The 15768-nt window shown below is 39.9% G+C and overlaps 1 protein-coding gene across 1 annotated transcript in view; it reads left to right on the top strand.

Annotated features, from left to right (window-relative positions):
* The window catches only part of LOC311187675 (fibrous sheath-interacting protein 2-like), a gene marked incomplete at both ends in the record, with an annotated part of 67839 nt that overhangs the window by 32417 nt on the left and 19654 nt on the right, over nt 1-15768 (top strand). The window contains one exon of the mRNA XM_084259003.1: nt 5989-14776. Coding sequence (XP_084115129.1) covers nt 5989-14776 — 8788 coding nt within the window. The remainder of the gene's footprint in view (nt 1-5988; nt 14777-15768) is intronic.

Here is a 15768-nt window from a genome sequence, read left to right as displayed (position 1 = left end):
ATTATTTTTTCCTTGTCCTGGATTCTTGGGAGCTTTACTATTATGTGTCTTGCTGTATTTTTCCTTTCGTCGTGGAAGTTTGGTGTTCTTCTTGCTTCTTGTATATCAATTTTCAGCTCCTTCTTCACATTTGGGAAGTTCTCTTCAATTATCTCTTTGAATATTTTCTCTGTTCCTACATCTCTCTCCTCTCCTTCTGGTATTCCTATAACTCTTATATTTCCTTTCCTCATGGAGTCAGATAGTTCCCGAAGTCTTTCTTCGTTCTTTTTCCTTCGTACTTCTCTTTCCTTTTCTGTTTTGGTTCTTTTTATTTCTGTGTCTTCAAGATTACTTATTCGTTCTTCCATTTCATCTATTCTGCTTTCATTGCTTTTTCCAGAATTCTTTAGTTCTTCCATTAATTCTTTGATCTCCTGCATTTCTTTTACTTCCCTCTTTAGGGACTCAATTTCTTTCTTCTGACCATTGTTTTCCCTCTCTAGGGACTCAATTGCATTCTTCTGATCGTTGATTATTTTTCCCTTATCATTGTTTTCCTTTATGACTTCTGTCAGTTTTTTAATCACGGCAATTTTAAATTCTCTTTCTGGAAGGCTCAGAAATTCTTCCAGGTTATTGTCTTTGCAATCTGGGGGCTGGCTTTCTTTTTGTGGTGTGCTTTTTCTCTGGAGAGTTGCTAGGTTGCGTGTGGTTCTTCTCCTCCCTACTGTCTGTTTTCTAATTTGCCGTATGCATTGGGACACTGTGTTGTTGGGACTGGCCGGCATCTTGGGTGGGCTTCTCTGTTCCCCTCTGGTTCTTCCAGGAGTCATCTGTCAGTTTCAAGCAGCCTTTACTGGAGAGAGGTCCCTGTTCTAAAATGCCGATGTGGGGACACACTCCCCTGTGCGCCTGGTCTGCCCCGGCGGTGGGTTCCTGCCCCCCTCTGGGCTTGGACTGCAGGCCAGAGGGGGTCTGGCGTGGGCGAACTTTCCCCGCTCACCTCTGGCTCCTGAGGAAGCCTTCTGCAGGTAGTCTTTACTGAAGAAATGTCCCTGTTCTAAAATGGTGATGTGGGACACACTCCCTGCGCGTCTGGTCTCAGGCACACTCTTCTGCGCGCCTGGTCTGCCCCGGCTATGGGTGCTCGCTCTCCCTGTGGGCTCAGACTACTTGTTCGGAAGGGGCCCGGTGTGGGCTAACTCCCCAGCTGGCCACTAGCTCCTTCAGGAGCCTCTGCTGGCTTCAAGTCGCTAGGTGGTGCCAGAGATCTCTCCTAGAGCCCTTGAGGAGCTGATTTTCCACCCCGTGGGACAGGGAGCAGAGCGGGGATGGTAGGGTACACCTCAACGGCTTTGGGGTGCTGTGTCTGCCTTGTGCCCCACCGTCGTGGGGAACCCACGCCCCTAATTTCGTGCCCCGGGTCTCAGTTCCAAAGCCCTCAGTTCCAGGACGCGGGCTGTAGCCCAGATCAGGCGCGGGAATGGCGCCTTTTGAATCCCGCTCCCCTGCCTGGGCGCCTTGTTCCTGCCCACTCAGGGAGGGCCTCCGCTGTCTCCCCGCAAGCCTAGGTCGCAGGCGCGGGGACCTGGGCAGCTGCGATCCGAGCGCCGCTTTCCGCGGAAGCTTACCGGGCGGCCGGGGCTGTGTGCTGGTGCTGGTCTCCTCCTGGGGGGCGGGGCTCTCTTTAATGGCGCCTGGAGCTCACCTCCGCGGCGGGTACTGCAGGGTTCTCCACCGCTCCCGTTCACGGGGTGTGGTGGCTGCAATAGTTCCTTTCCACTCACAGTCCCACTTGCTGTGTCCGTTTTTCTTGTTGGCCGTTTTGGTTTGTTGTTTCCCTCCTCTCTGCCGGTCGGACAGTGCCGCCTCTGTGGGTGGGGGAGGGGAGCAGGGTTCTGTGCTTCCCTCCCTTCTCGTCCTCTTTTATGGCAACTTTCTTCTTTGGGCAGTTTGCTGGAGTCACCCGTTTATCTTCCGTGTCCCAGTTCTCACTGGGACCTGCCGCTTTTCCTCCCTATTAACTTTTTTTAATGGGAGATCTTACTCGCAGCGTCTCCTCGCCGCCATGTTGCTCCGCCCACCCCTGATGTTTCCTTGGGGTATTTTTTTAAGCTTATTTTGGTTATTCTATAATTTACATGATTTTATTGCTACCATTTAGTAAGATATATTTTTGGTTCCATGTCGTAGATAACAATAATTCTGATTAGAATGGAAGAGAATATTGTGATACCTAGAAAAGACATCCAGTTTGTTATTGCATATATCAGAAACCAGTTATATTAATCCATCATGATCACTCATAGATGATCATTCATAGATCTTTTCCTATTGTGGAGTGAGGCAAGGAGACTAAGAGTTTTGAGGAGATGGGTAGAAAATGAATTACCAGAAAGATCTGATCAAGCAGAGCAGGCAGAAAGGTCTGGCCAATCCCATCTCTCTCCAACTCCACACTCTTCCCAGCTCTCTACAAAACAGACATGGCAGCAGAGTACTGTTTATGCTGCATTTATTCTACTCCTCTGAGTAACAGAGCATGACCTATACCCTGGGACCAATATGTGAGTGGGAAATGAAGGGATTAGACAAAAAATAAAACTTGTTGGGCCTCCCCTGGTGGCACAGCAGTTGAGCTCTGGGCTGCGAAGCTGCCCGCAGCCTCTGCAGCACTGATTCAATCCCCAGCCACCGGCGAGGGTCCCACATGGCGCGCAGACCTCTCCTGCTGTGCCCGCTGCTCCCCTCAGCAGTGTATTTCATCAGTCTGCCTGTTCTGTTCCCCGCTCTGACTCTGATGAATTCTCTCATCCTCCAGCGCTTCTGACTGTACCCAGTGCTTGCACAAATAAATAAATAATTTTTTTTAAAAAAAATAGAATGTGTTATTCTTGGTGAATTGCCAGGGAGAAAAAACATCCCCCACGCACAAAGGGGTAATCTGATTCAATGATTAGGAATTGGGGACAGGGGGTTGAATTACATAAATTATTAGCCATAAGTAATAAAATCCATCTCTCTTTACCTTTCAGAAACCCAAAGTGCTATCAAAGTTGCTGTCAAGAAAAAGTGAGTACGATGAAATTGATAAGCAACATATCAAAAGGTATTTTATAATGTTATAAGAGAAAAATCTGAGCCAGCCAACTTGCAATCATCTGTTGACATTAGTCAGTCTCCTTCTTTGCCTTTTTCTCTTCCTTGACTTTCATTCCCAGTTAATCTTGAGTTTTGCAGGTTCCGAACGTATTTTTAAAAGGGGGTCCAAATTACTGTTTATTGGTCCTTTCGCAGGCGTTCTCAGGAGGGTAAATTGGGGAGCCTTGAGAGGTCTGGTCATTGCGGGGCGAAGCTCCATAATGGGCAGCCATTAAGGGAAATGCCTTTGGGGACCACTACAGATCTGGCTCAGGGCTGAGCATCCTCCCCATGGACAGGTGACTTGTGATGCCTGGATCGCTCTCACTTCTGGGAATAAGACTCCTAAAATTGCTCCTTCATCAAAAGAAGGGGCCTAGTTCCCTGAAAGCTGCAACTGGGACCACACAAAGATAGGAGGGTGAATTTGATGAACCCAAACTCTGAGGCTCGAGAGAACAGTCATGAACTAAAGGGGAGAGTAGCATAGGCTCTTTCACATATTTTCCTGCTCAATTTATAGACTATGCAGCAAACACAAAGACCTAGACATGGTGCCAAAAGGCTATTTCTCAATTTAAGCTAAAAATCTGATTCTATTTACCATGTTTCGCTTGATTAAAAACTTTAAGAATGGGTCCTCCCCTGGTGGCACAGCAATTGAATGCTGGGCTGCGAGGCTGCCCGCAGCCTCTGCAGCACAGGTTCGTTCCCCAGCCGCCAGCGAGGGTCCCACAAAAAAAGAAAAAAAAAACTTTAAGAATGCTCCTATTTTATATACCAAGGTTAGAAATATCTGCTGTGCATTGTCTCATGAGAAAATACTGTGTGTTGAATTCTTAGCTCAATGTATTGGAATAGACTTAGACCAAGAAGGTAAGTAACTTATCTATCAATGTTTGGATGCTATTCTCAGCAGTGTTTGATGTAGGACGTGTTTATGTAAGGTAAGTGTTCTGCAATCATATGTTGTCACCCATGCTGGTTTTCATACTCATCCATTATCTGGACCTGGTGGTAAGTACTCCATAGTGATGATATTTGCATGACATTGTGAACTTAGTGCTGCCAAACTGTACATTGTAAAATGGTCAAATGGTAAATTTCATGGTATGTGTACTTTGTCACATTTATTGTATTTTATCACATTTATCAATACATTCAGAGGGAATTGGAGTGGCTTTTCCCTGAGGTGGCCCTCAGACCTTCTCTAATGGGCCAGGAGAGAGTATGCTCCATATGACAAGGTGTTAACTTTGAATGTTGGCCTAAACTTGGGAAGTCTGGGAATTAACTTTGGAGATAACTGGGAGGCAACCAGGTACATTGTAAGGAATCTGGTGCTCAGATGCCAGAATATGCAACAATACGTATCTCAAATGCCCAGCATCTGGACTTTGTTGCACTGACTTGTATCTCTAGCCTTGAAAAGTAGAGTTTCTGTGGGAGGTACACACTCCTCATCTGGCTGTGTTGACGGTAAAAACTTAAAAATTAATAATACTGTTATAGGCAAGAGGATTTTTTTGGTCCCCAAATTTATCTGCAATAAGTAGAAATGCATAAGCATGTGGGGAGTTTTGTATCTGCCCCTGGCCCAGCCTAATCTGTGACAATGAGCATAATTCACCACTGAGCAAATGGTCATTCAAGTCTCAAGTCTGGGTTTCTACTTCAACATATTAAAGGAGACCCAACTTCCCTTTACTGCTCAGCCAGCTGACCTTACTGAACTCGTCCCAGTTCTAGTGCAGCCCTATTTCTCTACCTAAATTACTGTGTTCCTTTACTGCCTGAGCTGTCCTGTCTCCCTATCCAAGGCAGTTTGCACTGATAATCTTTTGTTGGACCCAAAATGTATTTGTTTTCCCTAAATCATCAGTGCTGATTGTCACCCATCAATTAAACCTTAACAAATAGTTGTAGTCATTTACATATTAAATGCAGTCAATTAACAGAAGAAGCCAACAGCAGGGTGGCCACAGAGCAAACAGACTGACTTCAGGAGTCTTTGTTTTTCATGCTTGCCTCCTAGCTAAACAGGTGCCTAAGTCAAAGGAGGCTATCTCTGTGAAGAAACATAAATACTTTGGTTGCAGATTTGTTTCACAGAATGGTTAATTAGAGATAATCTGGCTTACATTTTTAAGAAATATTGCTTGAAAAGATAAACTTTTGCCATCTGTGGCAACTTGGATGGAGCTGAAGGGGATTAAAGAAACCAAAGGGGCAGATAAAGCCAAGCCAAGAACTAACTCTAGAAAGCTGACTATAGAACTAAGGCTGCTAGAGGAGGAGAAAGAGGGGGGAGAACAATGAGTGGGGAGCACAAAGGACTATGGTGGAGGACTGTGGGTGCTTCGGTGATGGGTGTGGTAAGGTAACAACATGGGGCGGGGGTAGATCATCCCATACTTCTAAAACACAACAATGTAAACCAAAGTTGCCTCAGTGAAAGACACACACAGAAGTACTGCTTGAATCATCAGTACAGTCTATCTTCTTGCCAGAGCGTTTGTTTTCTATGAGCCCAGACACCCACTTAGCTATTTTTCAAACCAGAAAGCCATTTATCCTTAAAAATAAATACTGAAAATAAAATTTCCAAAGGATTTCAAATCAAAGAGATTCTTATTCAGAGCATAGATCATAACCATAGAAAATAAACCAACTTGAAAACCAAAATATTACTTAAATAGATCCTCTCCTGTGTTCTTGCTTTACACCATGGCTGGATTCTGTGTTCTTGCTTTACACCATGGCTGTGCATTGTTTGACATAGGGAATTAAAAGTTAGTCCCTGCCCCCAAAATGGAGTAAATTCATATTTGATTTCCCTTGTATCCTTGCTCACTTCCTTTCCAGGTAACTTCTGAAGAACTGCACAGTATAATTCATGACACAATGACCTGGGTCGTGGCCGCAGTGACCAATGTATTGTACCCAGCCATCACAAAGTATGAAGAAAAGTTACAAAACATTACACCCCCAATGCCTGATGCTTCTGTCTCCTCCTCAGATACTATGAACAGTGAGACATTTCCTTATAAAACAAGTCAGAATTTTCAGGCAGAGCCCTGTGCAAACACAGCTGGTAAATCAGAAAAGCAGCCCACCACACCTTTAAAACAGGCTTCTGCCCATAAAGAAGGAACAGGTGTGGAGAAAAAATATTGTAAGAAAGGACAACTTAATGTCTTGGAAGCCAAGTATTATGAGACCTTTGAGCCCCCCAAGCTTAAACTTTCTACACCTGTTAGTCACCCTTCCCTCCAGGTCAAAACAGACTCAAAGAAATCTAAAGATGCCTCCACTGACCGTGGCTCACTGTCTTCCAGTAAAAGAGGAAAAAACATAAATGAGATGCAGGGATTACCAGATGTTCGTGCTGACTTTAAATACTATCTAAAAGAGGAAACTGAGTTGATTTTAAAAAACATTTTTCATGAGGTGATGTCTGAATTAACCCAGGCCATTCCCCCTCTTTCCTTGGCTACATTGGAAATTTCAGCTGACCAGTGCAATACTAACAAAGAGGACGTGCCCTCCAATGTAGCTGTCGCTTCAGCATCGGTTGAAATTGTGGAAAACGTGCTGGCGCAGCTGCAGTCTGCCATTGAGAAAAAATGTATTGAGATATATTCCCAAGAAAGTATGACAGTGAACTTTAACTCAAACACAGCTGTCAGTGAAAAACATCTCGTAGCTTCTAAGGAGCAAACCTCAAAAGTTTCACCACCTTATACTTCTGATAACATCAGTGAAGTTGCAGATAGTATGATTCATATGATTTTAGAACAACTGGTGGCTCTTGTATCTTCTACGCAAAATGAACTTGCTCGTCTTAAAATCACCACTACTGCTTATCCCCAACACAGGGAAGATCCAACATATACATCCCTTCCAAGAGCCGGCAAAAAGCAATCCAGTGCTGAACCTGATAGAGCCAGTTTGATTAGCAAAGAAGAACTTAAAACTTTAGTGTCAAATATTTTTTCTCAGCCCTCTCTAGTGGTTGCTATAGAGGAAGTAATCAGCTTTATTCTAGGTTACATACAAATTGGACTTAATAATGAAAAGCTCATTGCGGCTGAAGAAACCGTGATCATCCTTCAGCTGCTTGACGATATCTTGACTCAGTTACATCAGAGACCAGCAAAAACAGATGCCCAGGAGAGTAGGCATGCCAGACTAAGGAGCCCTCCTAACACTAAAGAAAAGAACAGACTCGCCAGTACTAGAACAACTAATGGTCCTAACTATGCATGTCTGTTTCCACCTGTAAATGTTCCTGGTATGGTACTTTATTCTGAAGATGAAAAAGAAGAAATAAACAGAATAGTGGGAAATGTACTGATTTCATCTATCCAACAAGAAAAAGCAAACTTGCAAGAACAGTCTCCTGATCACTGGTTAACAAGGGAAAATGCTGGTTTTAAGTACAAAATAAATATGGACTTGCCTACAAAGACTGCTTATGGAGGCAAAGTAGCATTTCACCAATGCCAATTAAACACTGACTTTCCAGCTTTTACTAATGAGGAATCTTTTAAGGATGAGCCACATTTGAATAAAGATACTTTGCTTTTTAGTCAAGAAGAAAAGTATCAAATAGAAAAAGCCTCAGAAAATATAATTACCCATATTTTAGCACAGATGCTCAAAGACTTACCTTCTGGACCCTCTAGTAACTTTGATTATAAAAATGGTAAAGAGGTTTCTCTTATTACCTTTGTAAAACCACATGATCTGTCACATGAAGAATGGATGAACCGTATGTTCTCTGTGTCAGAAATCCATATAGTAGCTCAAGAAATTGTAGATGCTATATTAAAAGTACTTCACACGACATTTAGTCACATTGAGCATTCTTCATCAGCACATGAAACCTCTCTAGAAAATGTTGATATACCAAATGAAGACCCATTAGAAAGATGGTTTGATAGTAATAAGAAAATGAAATTTTTATCTGCACTTGACATAGATCCTATAAAACCTAACTGGTTAGAATCTGAAGAAAGTGAATCAATATCTGAACCTCCAGTTCACATTAATGATAAGATCACTTATACAGTTTTTAAGAAACTGTGCTCGTTTATTTGCCCAAAGTTGCAAAACTGCTTTAAACCAGAAAGTCATACTACCTATTCAAATCCTGCACCTGACAAGACACCACTTCATTCTCACATTAGTGCTTGCACAACAAAAGTGGTAAATATCATTTTTGATGCTATTCAGAAAGAACTGAAATACAATAAGAAAAACCTAAATGGGAAGACAAGTCAGCCTGTCAGCAACTTTGTAGATACAGGATTTGGGACTGACACAGAAAAGAAATTAGACTCTGTTGTTACAAAGCTAAATAATGACATTATGAAAAGTTCATTAGCAGCTTGTATTTGTGAAATGTTAAGTGGAAATTCAGATAAAAGCAACATTCTTTTCCCTTCAGATAAGTTACAGTCTAAGATCTACAGAAGTGCTGACAGAGGTCAGCAAAATCTTTTGCCTTCTCATTGCCCTCCTATGGATGAGGAAGTTCACAAATGTCCAAGATCACACGTGTTAGATAGAATTGGAAGTATTTTGTATGACTTGTTATACAAGCTCATAGGAGACCACCCACATTCTCCCCTATCTGATGAGCAAAACCAAGAATGGATCAATGAGAATTTAAGAACAATCACTCCATTGAGGTCTAACATTCAGCTCATCGCTCATACAATTCTAGAAGATACCATTGCAAAATTATGTTGTACTGAGATGGACCATAGTTTCACAAGTTCAGAATTTAAAGTTCCTTTGGAGTATATTGACACTGACAGCCTATCATTTGCTTTGCTTATTAAGGAAGTGAGCAGATGCACTGACATTATCTCCAGCATGGCATCTGGCTTGATCCAGGCGGGTAGTGAAGACATAACTGACCGCAAGAGGGAAACTACTGCACCCCAAACAGGGGCCGCACAAGAAAAGCATCCAAATAAACTAAAAGTCATAGCTTTAGATATCCTTGAAATGGTTTTTGCTAAATTGGAAATGTTTGCCACTAGAGATTTGGAAACCCTGGGTGCTAGAATCAATGGAAATGAAAGGAGCAACGAGATACACTGGAAAAGTAGAAGTAGTAATATTTGTGAAAAACTACTGCAGCCTATGGTATACCTGCATGCAAAGACAGTGTCAAGTACAATTTTGAAGGCTATTCAGACTGAATTGAATGTGAGCTTGCCAGATTTGGGAACATATATAAGCAAGCCACAACAAATAAAGCAAATGCTTAAAAATCTAGTCAATTTAATTTTAAATGCAGTGCCTCCAGATACTTTTCATCAAACTGAGCCTGAAGAGAGAAGCATTGAATATTATAGTTATAAGCCAACCTATGGAAATTTTCTTCCTGGAGGAGCTGACCCAGAGTCATATTTAGATGATCCTGTAGAGACAGAAAAAGAAAGTACTCGAAAGGAAAGATCCAAAGGGGAAGAAACTAAATCAGATTATTTTACACAACAGGAACTAGAAAGAACATTTAAAAAAATTGAAGTAGATCTCAAAGAACCGCAGAAATCCCCAATTGTTCCTATTATAAGAAATATTTTGAATGAAATATTTCAGAGTGATTTAATTTGCCAGTTAAATGTGCTTCCTCTCCCCAAGTCCCATTTATGTGACATTCCTCATGCTCGAGATGAACCAGTTGCTCAAACATCTGTTCATTCCCTGGCTGAAACAATGGATCCTTTAGTGTCTGAAGAAGACGTAACCATTGTTGCAGATAATGTGATGAGAACCATATTTCAAAAACTTTATTCCACTGCCATGACAGATAGAAAGACAAATGAAAATAAGTATAATGCTATCACTTTTCCAGCAGATACCTCTTTTCCTCAACAAGCCTGTGGAGGTAAGACCTCTGTTTATTCTGACACAGAAAACAGAAATCCATGTACATATCAGTCCATCTTCAATATTGGAGAATTGAGAAAAAGAAATGTAGCTGAAGATATTCTACAGTCAGTATTAACAGATTTAGAAACATTTGCTACTTCCAAAGTAAATGCTCTCTTTTTTCCTCATATGGATTTCACTGTTAAAATGTCTTTGCCTTTACAGTGTGATGAGGCTGCTTTAAGCCAATCATGGTTATCAACCAAAGATTCATATCCTGATGATCAATTTTCCTGTTGCTCAATGGACCATAATATGTTCGGAAAGACCACCTCAATATGTCAAGGGACTGCCTCTAAATTAAATATATGTGCAACAGAAGTGGCTAGACAGATTTTACAAGAAATCAAGCATAAGCTAGATAAAGGAGTAAAAGGTCCATTCTTCACTCATAATGTGATTTCTGAAAGTATTCCAGGTCAGATTGTTAACACAATGTTAGATATTGTGTCTACTAAGGGCAACTATGAAAAGAACATATTTTATAGAGAGACTGATTCAGGTCAGTCAGACTACCTTGTTGAAAAGTTGTTTAATAAAAGTGACTATAGGAAAAAACTTCAATTTCAAATATTGGATACCATTGAGGGTATCTTAAATGACATATGTGAGAAAATACTAGATGAAAGCAATCTCCCACATGCTGCTTCCACTCTTAAATGTAGTGTAAGTGGGAGGCCTTTAGAAGTAAATTCTGAAATGGACAGTGAATGTGCAAATAAAGCCCTTCCAATGCTTTTAGTTCCTAAGTCCTGTGTTGCTATGATTTCTAATGATATGGTGGCTATTGTTCTTCAAAATCTCAGTTCTGCTATCATAGTTGGCAGAAATGCAAAGGATTTGATTTTTCCAAGATTGCCCCTGACAGTTTCTGATACAATTCCTAAGGCAGAATGCCAGCAATCTGCTGTTACAGACTCAGTGAATGAAGGGAAGAGATTTCCATGTGCAAGGAAGGAAAGAGATGAACGATTGAAGTCCACTTATTTTGATCAGACAACCATACTTAAGAAACAAAATGTCAAGAAATCTGCTCTTGACCCATATGATGAAAATGCTCACTTCATTACTAAAACTATTTTGAATAGATTAAAATCTTTTGCCACAGAAAGAATAGATTTGCTCTTTTCTCTTGATAGTCAGACTAGAAAAAAAATATTTGTTGGCTCAGAATTTACAAACTGTAAGCAAGATGACAGTGTATTTCTTAAATCGAACAAAGTACCGTCAAATGTAAATATTCTGAAAATGTCAAATAAAATCATTCCAAGTCAAAAGGACATAGGTGACATAGCCACTAATTATGGGGGAGAATGTGAACCTGCAATTCAGATACCACAAGCTTGTCTTAAGGAATATGCTGACATAATTGCCAGTAACATTTTGATGTTTATAAAAAGTGATGTAGACCTAGAAATCCAAAAGATGTATTCATATCCAAACAATACTTCACTGCAAGGAAATATCATTGCAAGTGAAACTGTAAACAACATCTTAAAGAGGTTACATGATAAAATATCTTTAAAGACAAGTAGTTTCTACTCAAAGCAGGACTCAATTCTCTTTATACAAACAGCTGAACAAAATGAAATATATCTGGCTCAAAGAAAAACAGAAGACACTGAACTGTCTCTCTATTCAAAATGCCCAGATCAAAACCTGATAACATCAGAAGCAAAAAACCTGAGAAAGGTTTTGGGAGAAATATTTAGAAATGGAGAAAACACAATTGCTTTATTGAATGAAGTTAAGTGCATTTTACAGAAGGTGAATAGAAAGGTAATGGAAGACATAGCCCACTGGCCTCCATTTCACGAACCCCCTCACTTTACATCTCATTCTAAAATTAAAACAGTAGCAGCTGAAGAGGCTCACAAGAAGACCTTGCAGTCCCATATAAGTAGTGTTGCAGATGATATAGTTGAAAATGTGTTCAAAGAAATGATCTCAATAGTTACATCTTTGTTAGAAAAAAATGAGACCAAGGGAGAATTGAGAGCATCTGGCAGTAGTGAATTACCAGTGAATCCATCATGTTTTAGAGGACTGAAAGAGGCAGAAAAAAGAAGTGTTTCCCCTGAATGTGTGTTACTACAAGTTTATCCTTACACAGGCATTAAAAATGTCACTTCATTGGAAAACACCTTGCAGTTTTCTCCCTTACAAATGGGTGAAGAATTGGTCCAAATAGTTCTCCAAAAGATCACAAATTTTGCTTTGCTCATTCTACAAGAGAGCTCATTCACCGATGGTCAGTCTGATGAAATGAGACCATTGAGGTCAGGCAGTTCTAAAATTAGTCCTAAAGTCAGCCCTAGGTTAAGTTTTAAAAACAGTTTTAAAACAAAATCAAAAGTTGTCTCTTTACCTAAATTTGAAACAAAACCCCAGCTAGAACCTAGTGGCACTAGAGCCAAAGACAATACCAAGTTAGATCTTGGCGAGAAAACGCTGAGAGACAGCTGTTCCGAGACCACCATTGGGCTGCCCTACCTGTTATTTACAGGGGATGCCAGAAACTTCTTACCTAGATCAAAACTCCCCATTCTAGAACTAAAAGTGTATGCTAAGGATATAGTAAGCAATATTCTGGAAGCAATCGTGAATGAATTTCAAAAGGTGAGACAAGCAAGAGCAATGGTAAATGTAAATTATTTACCTTTAGTTCAAATTGTGACCGCAAGTGAAATAGTTAATGCAGTTTTGCAAGGATTGTATACTACAAAGAACAATTTGACTGACCCAATAAAAGGCTCATACTCAGATAATCTTGAACTTTCACAGAAGAATTTTAGTACATTTTATACTGCAAATCCAGAAACCCTTGTCTCTCTGGAGAATGTTTCTTCACAGCTAGAGAAAATCTTTACTAAAGATGTTTCTAAACAGATGTTTGATAAATGGCGAACAGAATCAGGTAGCATGGAAAATGAAAGATATAAGCTATTAATGATAGCTAAGACTAGTTTAAATGAAATTTCAATGAAAGCAAAAGAATTAGAACCCTATGTTTCACTTTTAAATTTGCCTCCTCTTCAGGCTTGTGAAAGCAGGTACCATAATTTTAAAAGAGCTGCTTCTAAAGCTGAGGATTCCCAGGCACAAATTAATATATTTGCACAGGAAATTGTTGAAAAGCTACTTGAAAAATTAGAGTTGTGCTTCTTGACTCAAATGTTCATAAAAGAGAGTAAAGAAACTCTAGAAAGCAAGGAAGAAACTACCACTGGAAGTAAACATGGTTCCTTAAGAACAACCAGCCTTGACAATATACCAACTTGTAATGCAAAGTTGGGGGCCTCTAACCACCCAATCACTAAAGTGATCATAGAAGGGGTTATGAACATCTTAGTGTCATTTGCAGACCTACAGTTTAAACATATCTCTACATATGCTTTTTCTGAAATTGTGAAAAGACCTATCAAAAGCTTTTTTGATCTCCAACAGAAACCATCGACAGCGATACTGCCAAAGTTACCACCACTGACCAAATTTCCTGGTGAATCTCAATCAAGTAGTACGATAACCCAAGAAAACATACAGAATAGCCTTCAACAACTTAACTCATTCCATTCAGAATTGCTTACTTATACTGCTAATACTGTCAGTGGCATGCTTGGTATAATTAAGAGCAAGCTATACAAAGCAAAATGTCAAGTGGAACCACCTTCAACCAATGTATTTGAAGAAAACCTGATAGAAAGTCAGATCAGCATACTGATGGATCAGTGTACCCACTGCCGCAAAACAACAGTCACAAGACATCCAAAGGAAAATCTTCTGGGAGCTGAAGATGTCTATGCCATTAATCGAGCAGAATTTGCAACAAGGTTGGGAATGCCCACTTTAGAGTTAAAAGGAGCTGACAGTGGGGATGAGCCTCCACAAATATCTAGCTTATTTAATGCAGAGGAAGATAAAATAAAGGTCACATCTTCCTCAAATCTACCTGCCTATGTCAGATACTCTGTAGAAGATACAGGTAAAACCACAGAAATTGAATCAGAAAGACTCAAATTAGAATGTAAGCCGTCATTTTCTGGAAGTGAAGCCCAAGGCTTCAGCTGTTTTGATCAAGCTGTGGAAAAACACAGTTCTCACCCAGAAGGCATTGTCTTACAGAAAACATCTCAGCATTCCAGTGGCTCAACACAAGCAGTACTAGAGGACCCCATGTCCCTCAGTGAAGTGAAAAGTGAAAATCAAGGCATGCTTCACTGTAAGTCCTCCAAACCAGTTGTTACGCCAAACCAAAAACAGACAACCATTTCACCACTCAAGATACATTTAGCTGCAGAAAATATTGTTAATACCACGCTGTTGCATTACGGCCTTACCATTGAAACCCCACACACTAATGAAAATGTAGAAACAATGACACCATTTTTGGTACCAAAGGAATGGTCTTCTCCTATAACAGCCGAAGAACAAAAAGACCAGAAAAGTTTACTTCACATATGGGGAAAAAGAAATATCTATAAAACTAAAGAAGAAAATAAAAGCCTTATAGCAAGTGGAAAAGGTCTCGCTTTACTAGAAAAGTGGAAAAATAAGTACTCAAAGTTAAAGAATATAGCAACTCTTGAAGAGGTTGAAGTCATTGCTTTTGCTGATCAAGAACTAGGACCATGTGAAATCCATGTAATAGCAAGATATGTCACTACATCTGTGGTCATACATTTAAAGAACTTCAAAACCAGAGGTGAGTGCAGGATGACTAATAGAGTCTGCATGATTTTAGGGGAAAATGTCAATGATAATTTAAAAAAAAAAACTGACACATCCAAGAAGTTACATTCACTGCTTCTCTGAAAATAGCATTAGATTCAGGGTGACTGTTTATCTACTTGTGTGTTTTTCAGCTGGTCACTATGCTAAGAAAAAAGTTACACATTTACATAATTTTTATTTGTAGGCATGCTGTTCAGCTCTCCCTATCTGCAGGTAGATTAAATGGGCATAATTTAAAGCAGAATATTTGATTAGGTATGAAGTACGACCATGAAACAAGACCAGTTATCTTGCATGGTACATACAACTGCTATAAAGGCAATTTCCAAAGAGAAATTGCAAGAGTTTTTTTTTTAAGTTCTTTTAAAAAGGGACTTTACATTATTGTCAGACCTTAGTTGATTGACTTTAAATAACGATCCAGGTTCTTTTTGAGGTATAAAGTTAAAATCTTTGCCGTTATTACTGGCAGAGTTTATAAGAACAGTGGCATTAAACTTTTTATTCTGTTCATGTTCCTAAATTCATTTTAGGTATAATACTCTATAAGCTCATGATGACGAATATGGTATCTATGCTCCCTTTCTGTGATTGCTTATTTGCATATATTGGGTTAAACCATATGAAATAGCCATTTTTGTATGTCAAAAACTTTCAAACATCAGTAGTTTCATTCAGTTCAATTTACTATGTACTATATAATCACAAAATGGGTAATTTGCTGAACAGCTGATAATGTTACAAAAATTCTAAGCCTCTTGATATCATTGGAATCACTCTAGAATATTATCACACTGAAGCTGGAAATCATTTCTTTGCTCCAGGATTTTCAGCTTCTTAAAGCAGCAGCTATCCAAGGAAGAAACCAGTACTTAGAGATTTGAATTTTTCTGGTCTGTTTTCTTAACTTCCAGGGAAAGAGTCCACAGCATGGCTAAGTTTTCCTATGTCTTGAGTGAGGGT

Source organism: Talpa europaea (assembly GCF_964194135.1).
Source record: "Talpa europaea genome assembly, chromosome: X".
In the NCBI taxonomy this organism is placed as follows: Eukaryota; Metazoa; Chordata; class Mammalia; order Eulipotyphla; family Talpidae; genus Talpa; species Talpa europaea.
The sequence above is the reverse complement of the archived record's forward strand: the minus strand, read 5'-3'. Positions and strand labels throughout refer to the sequence as shown.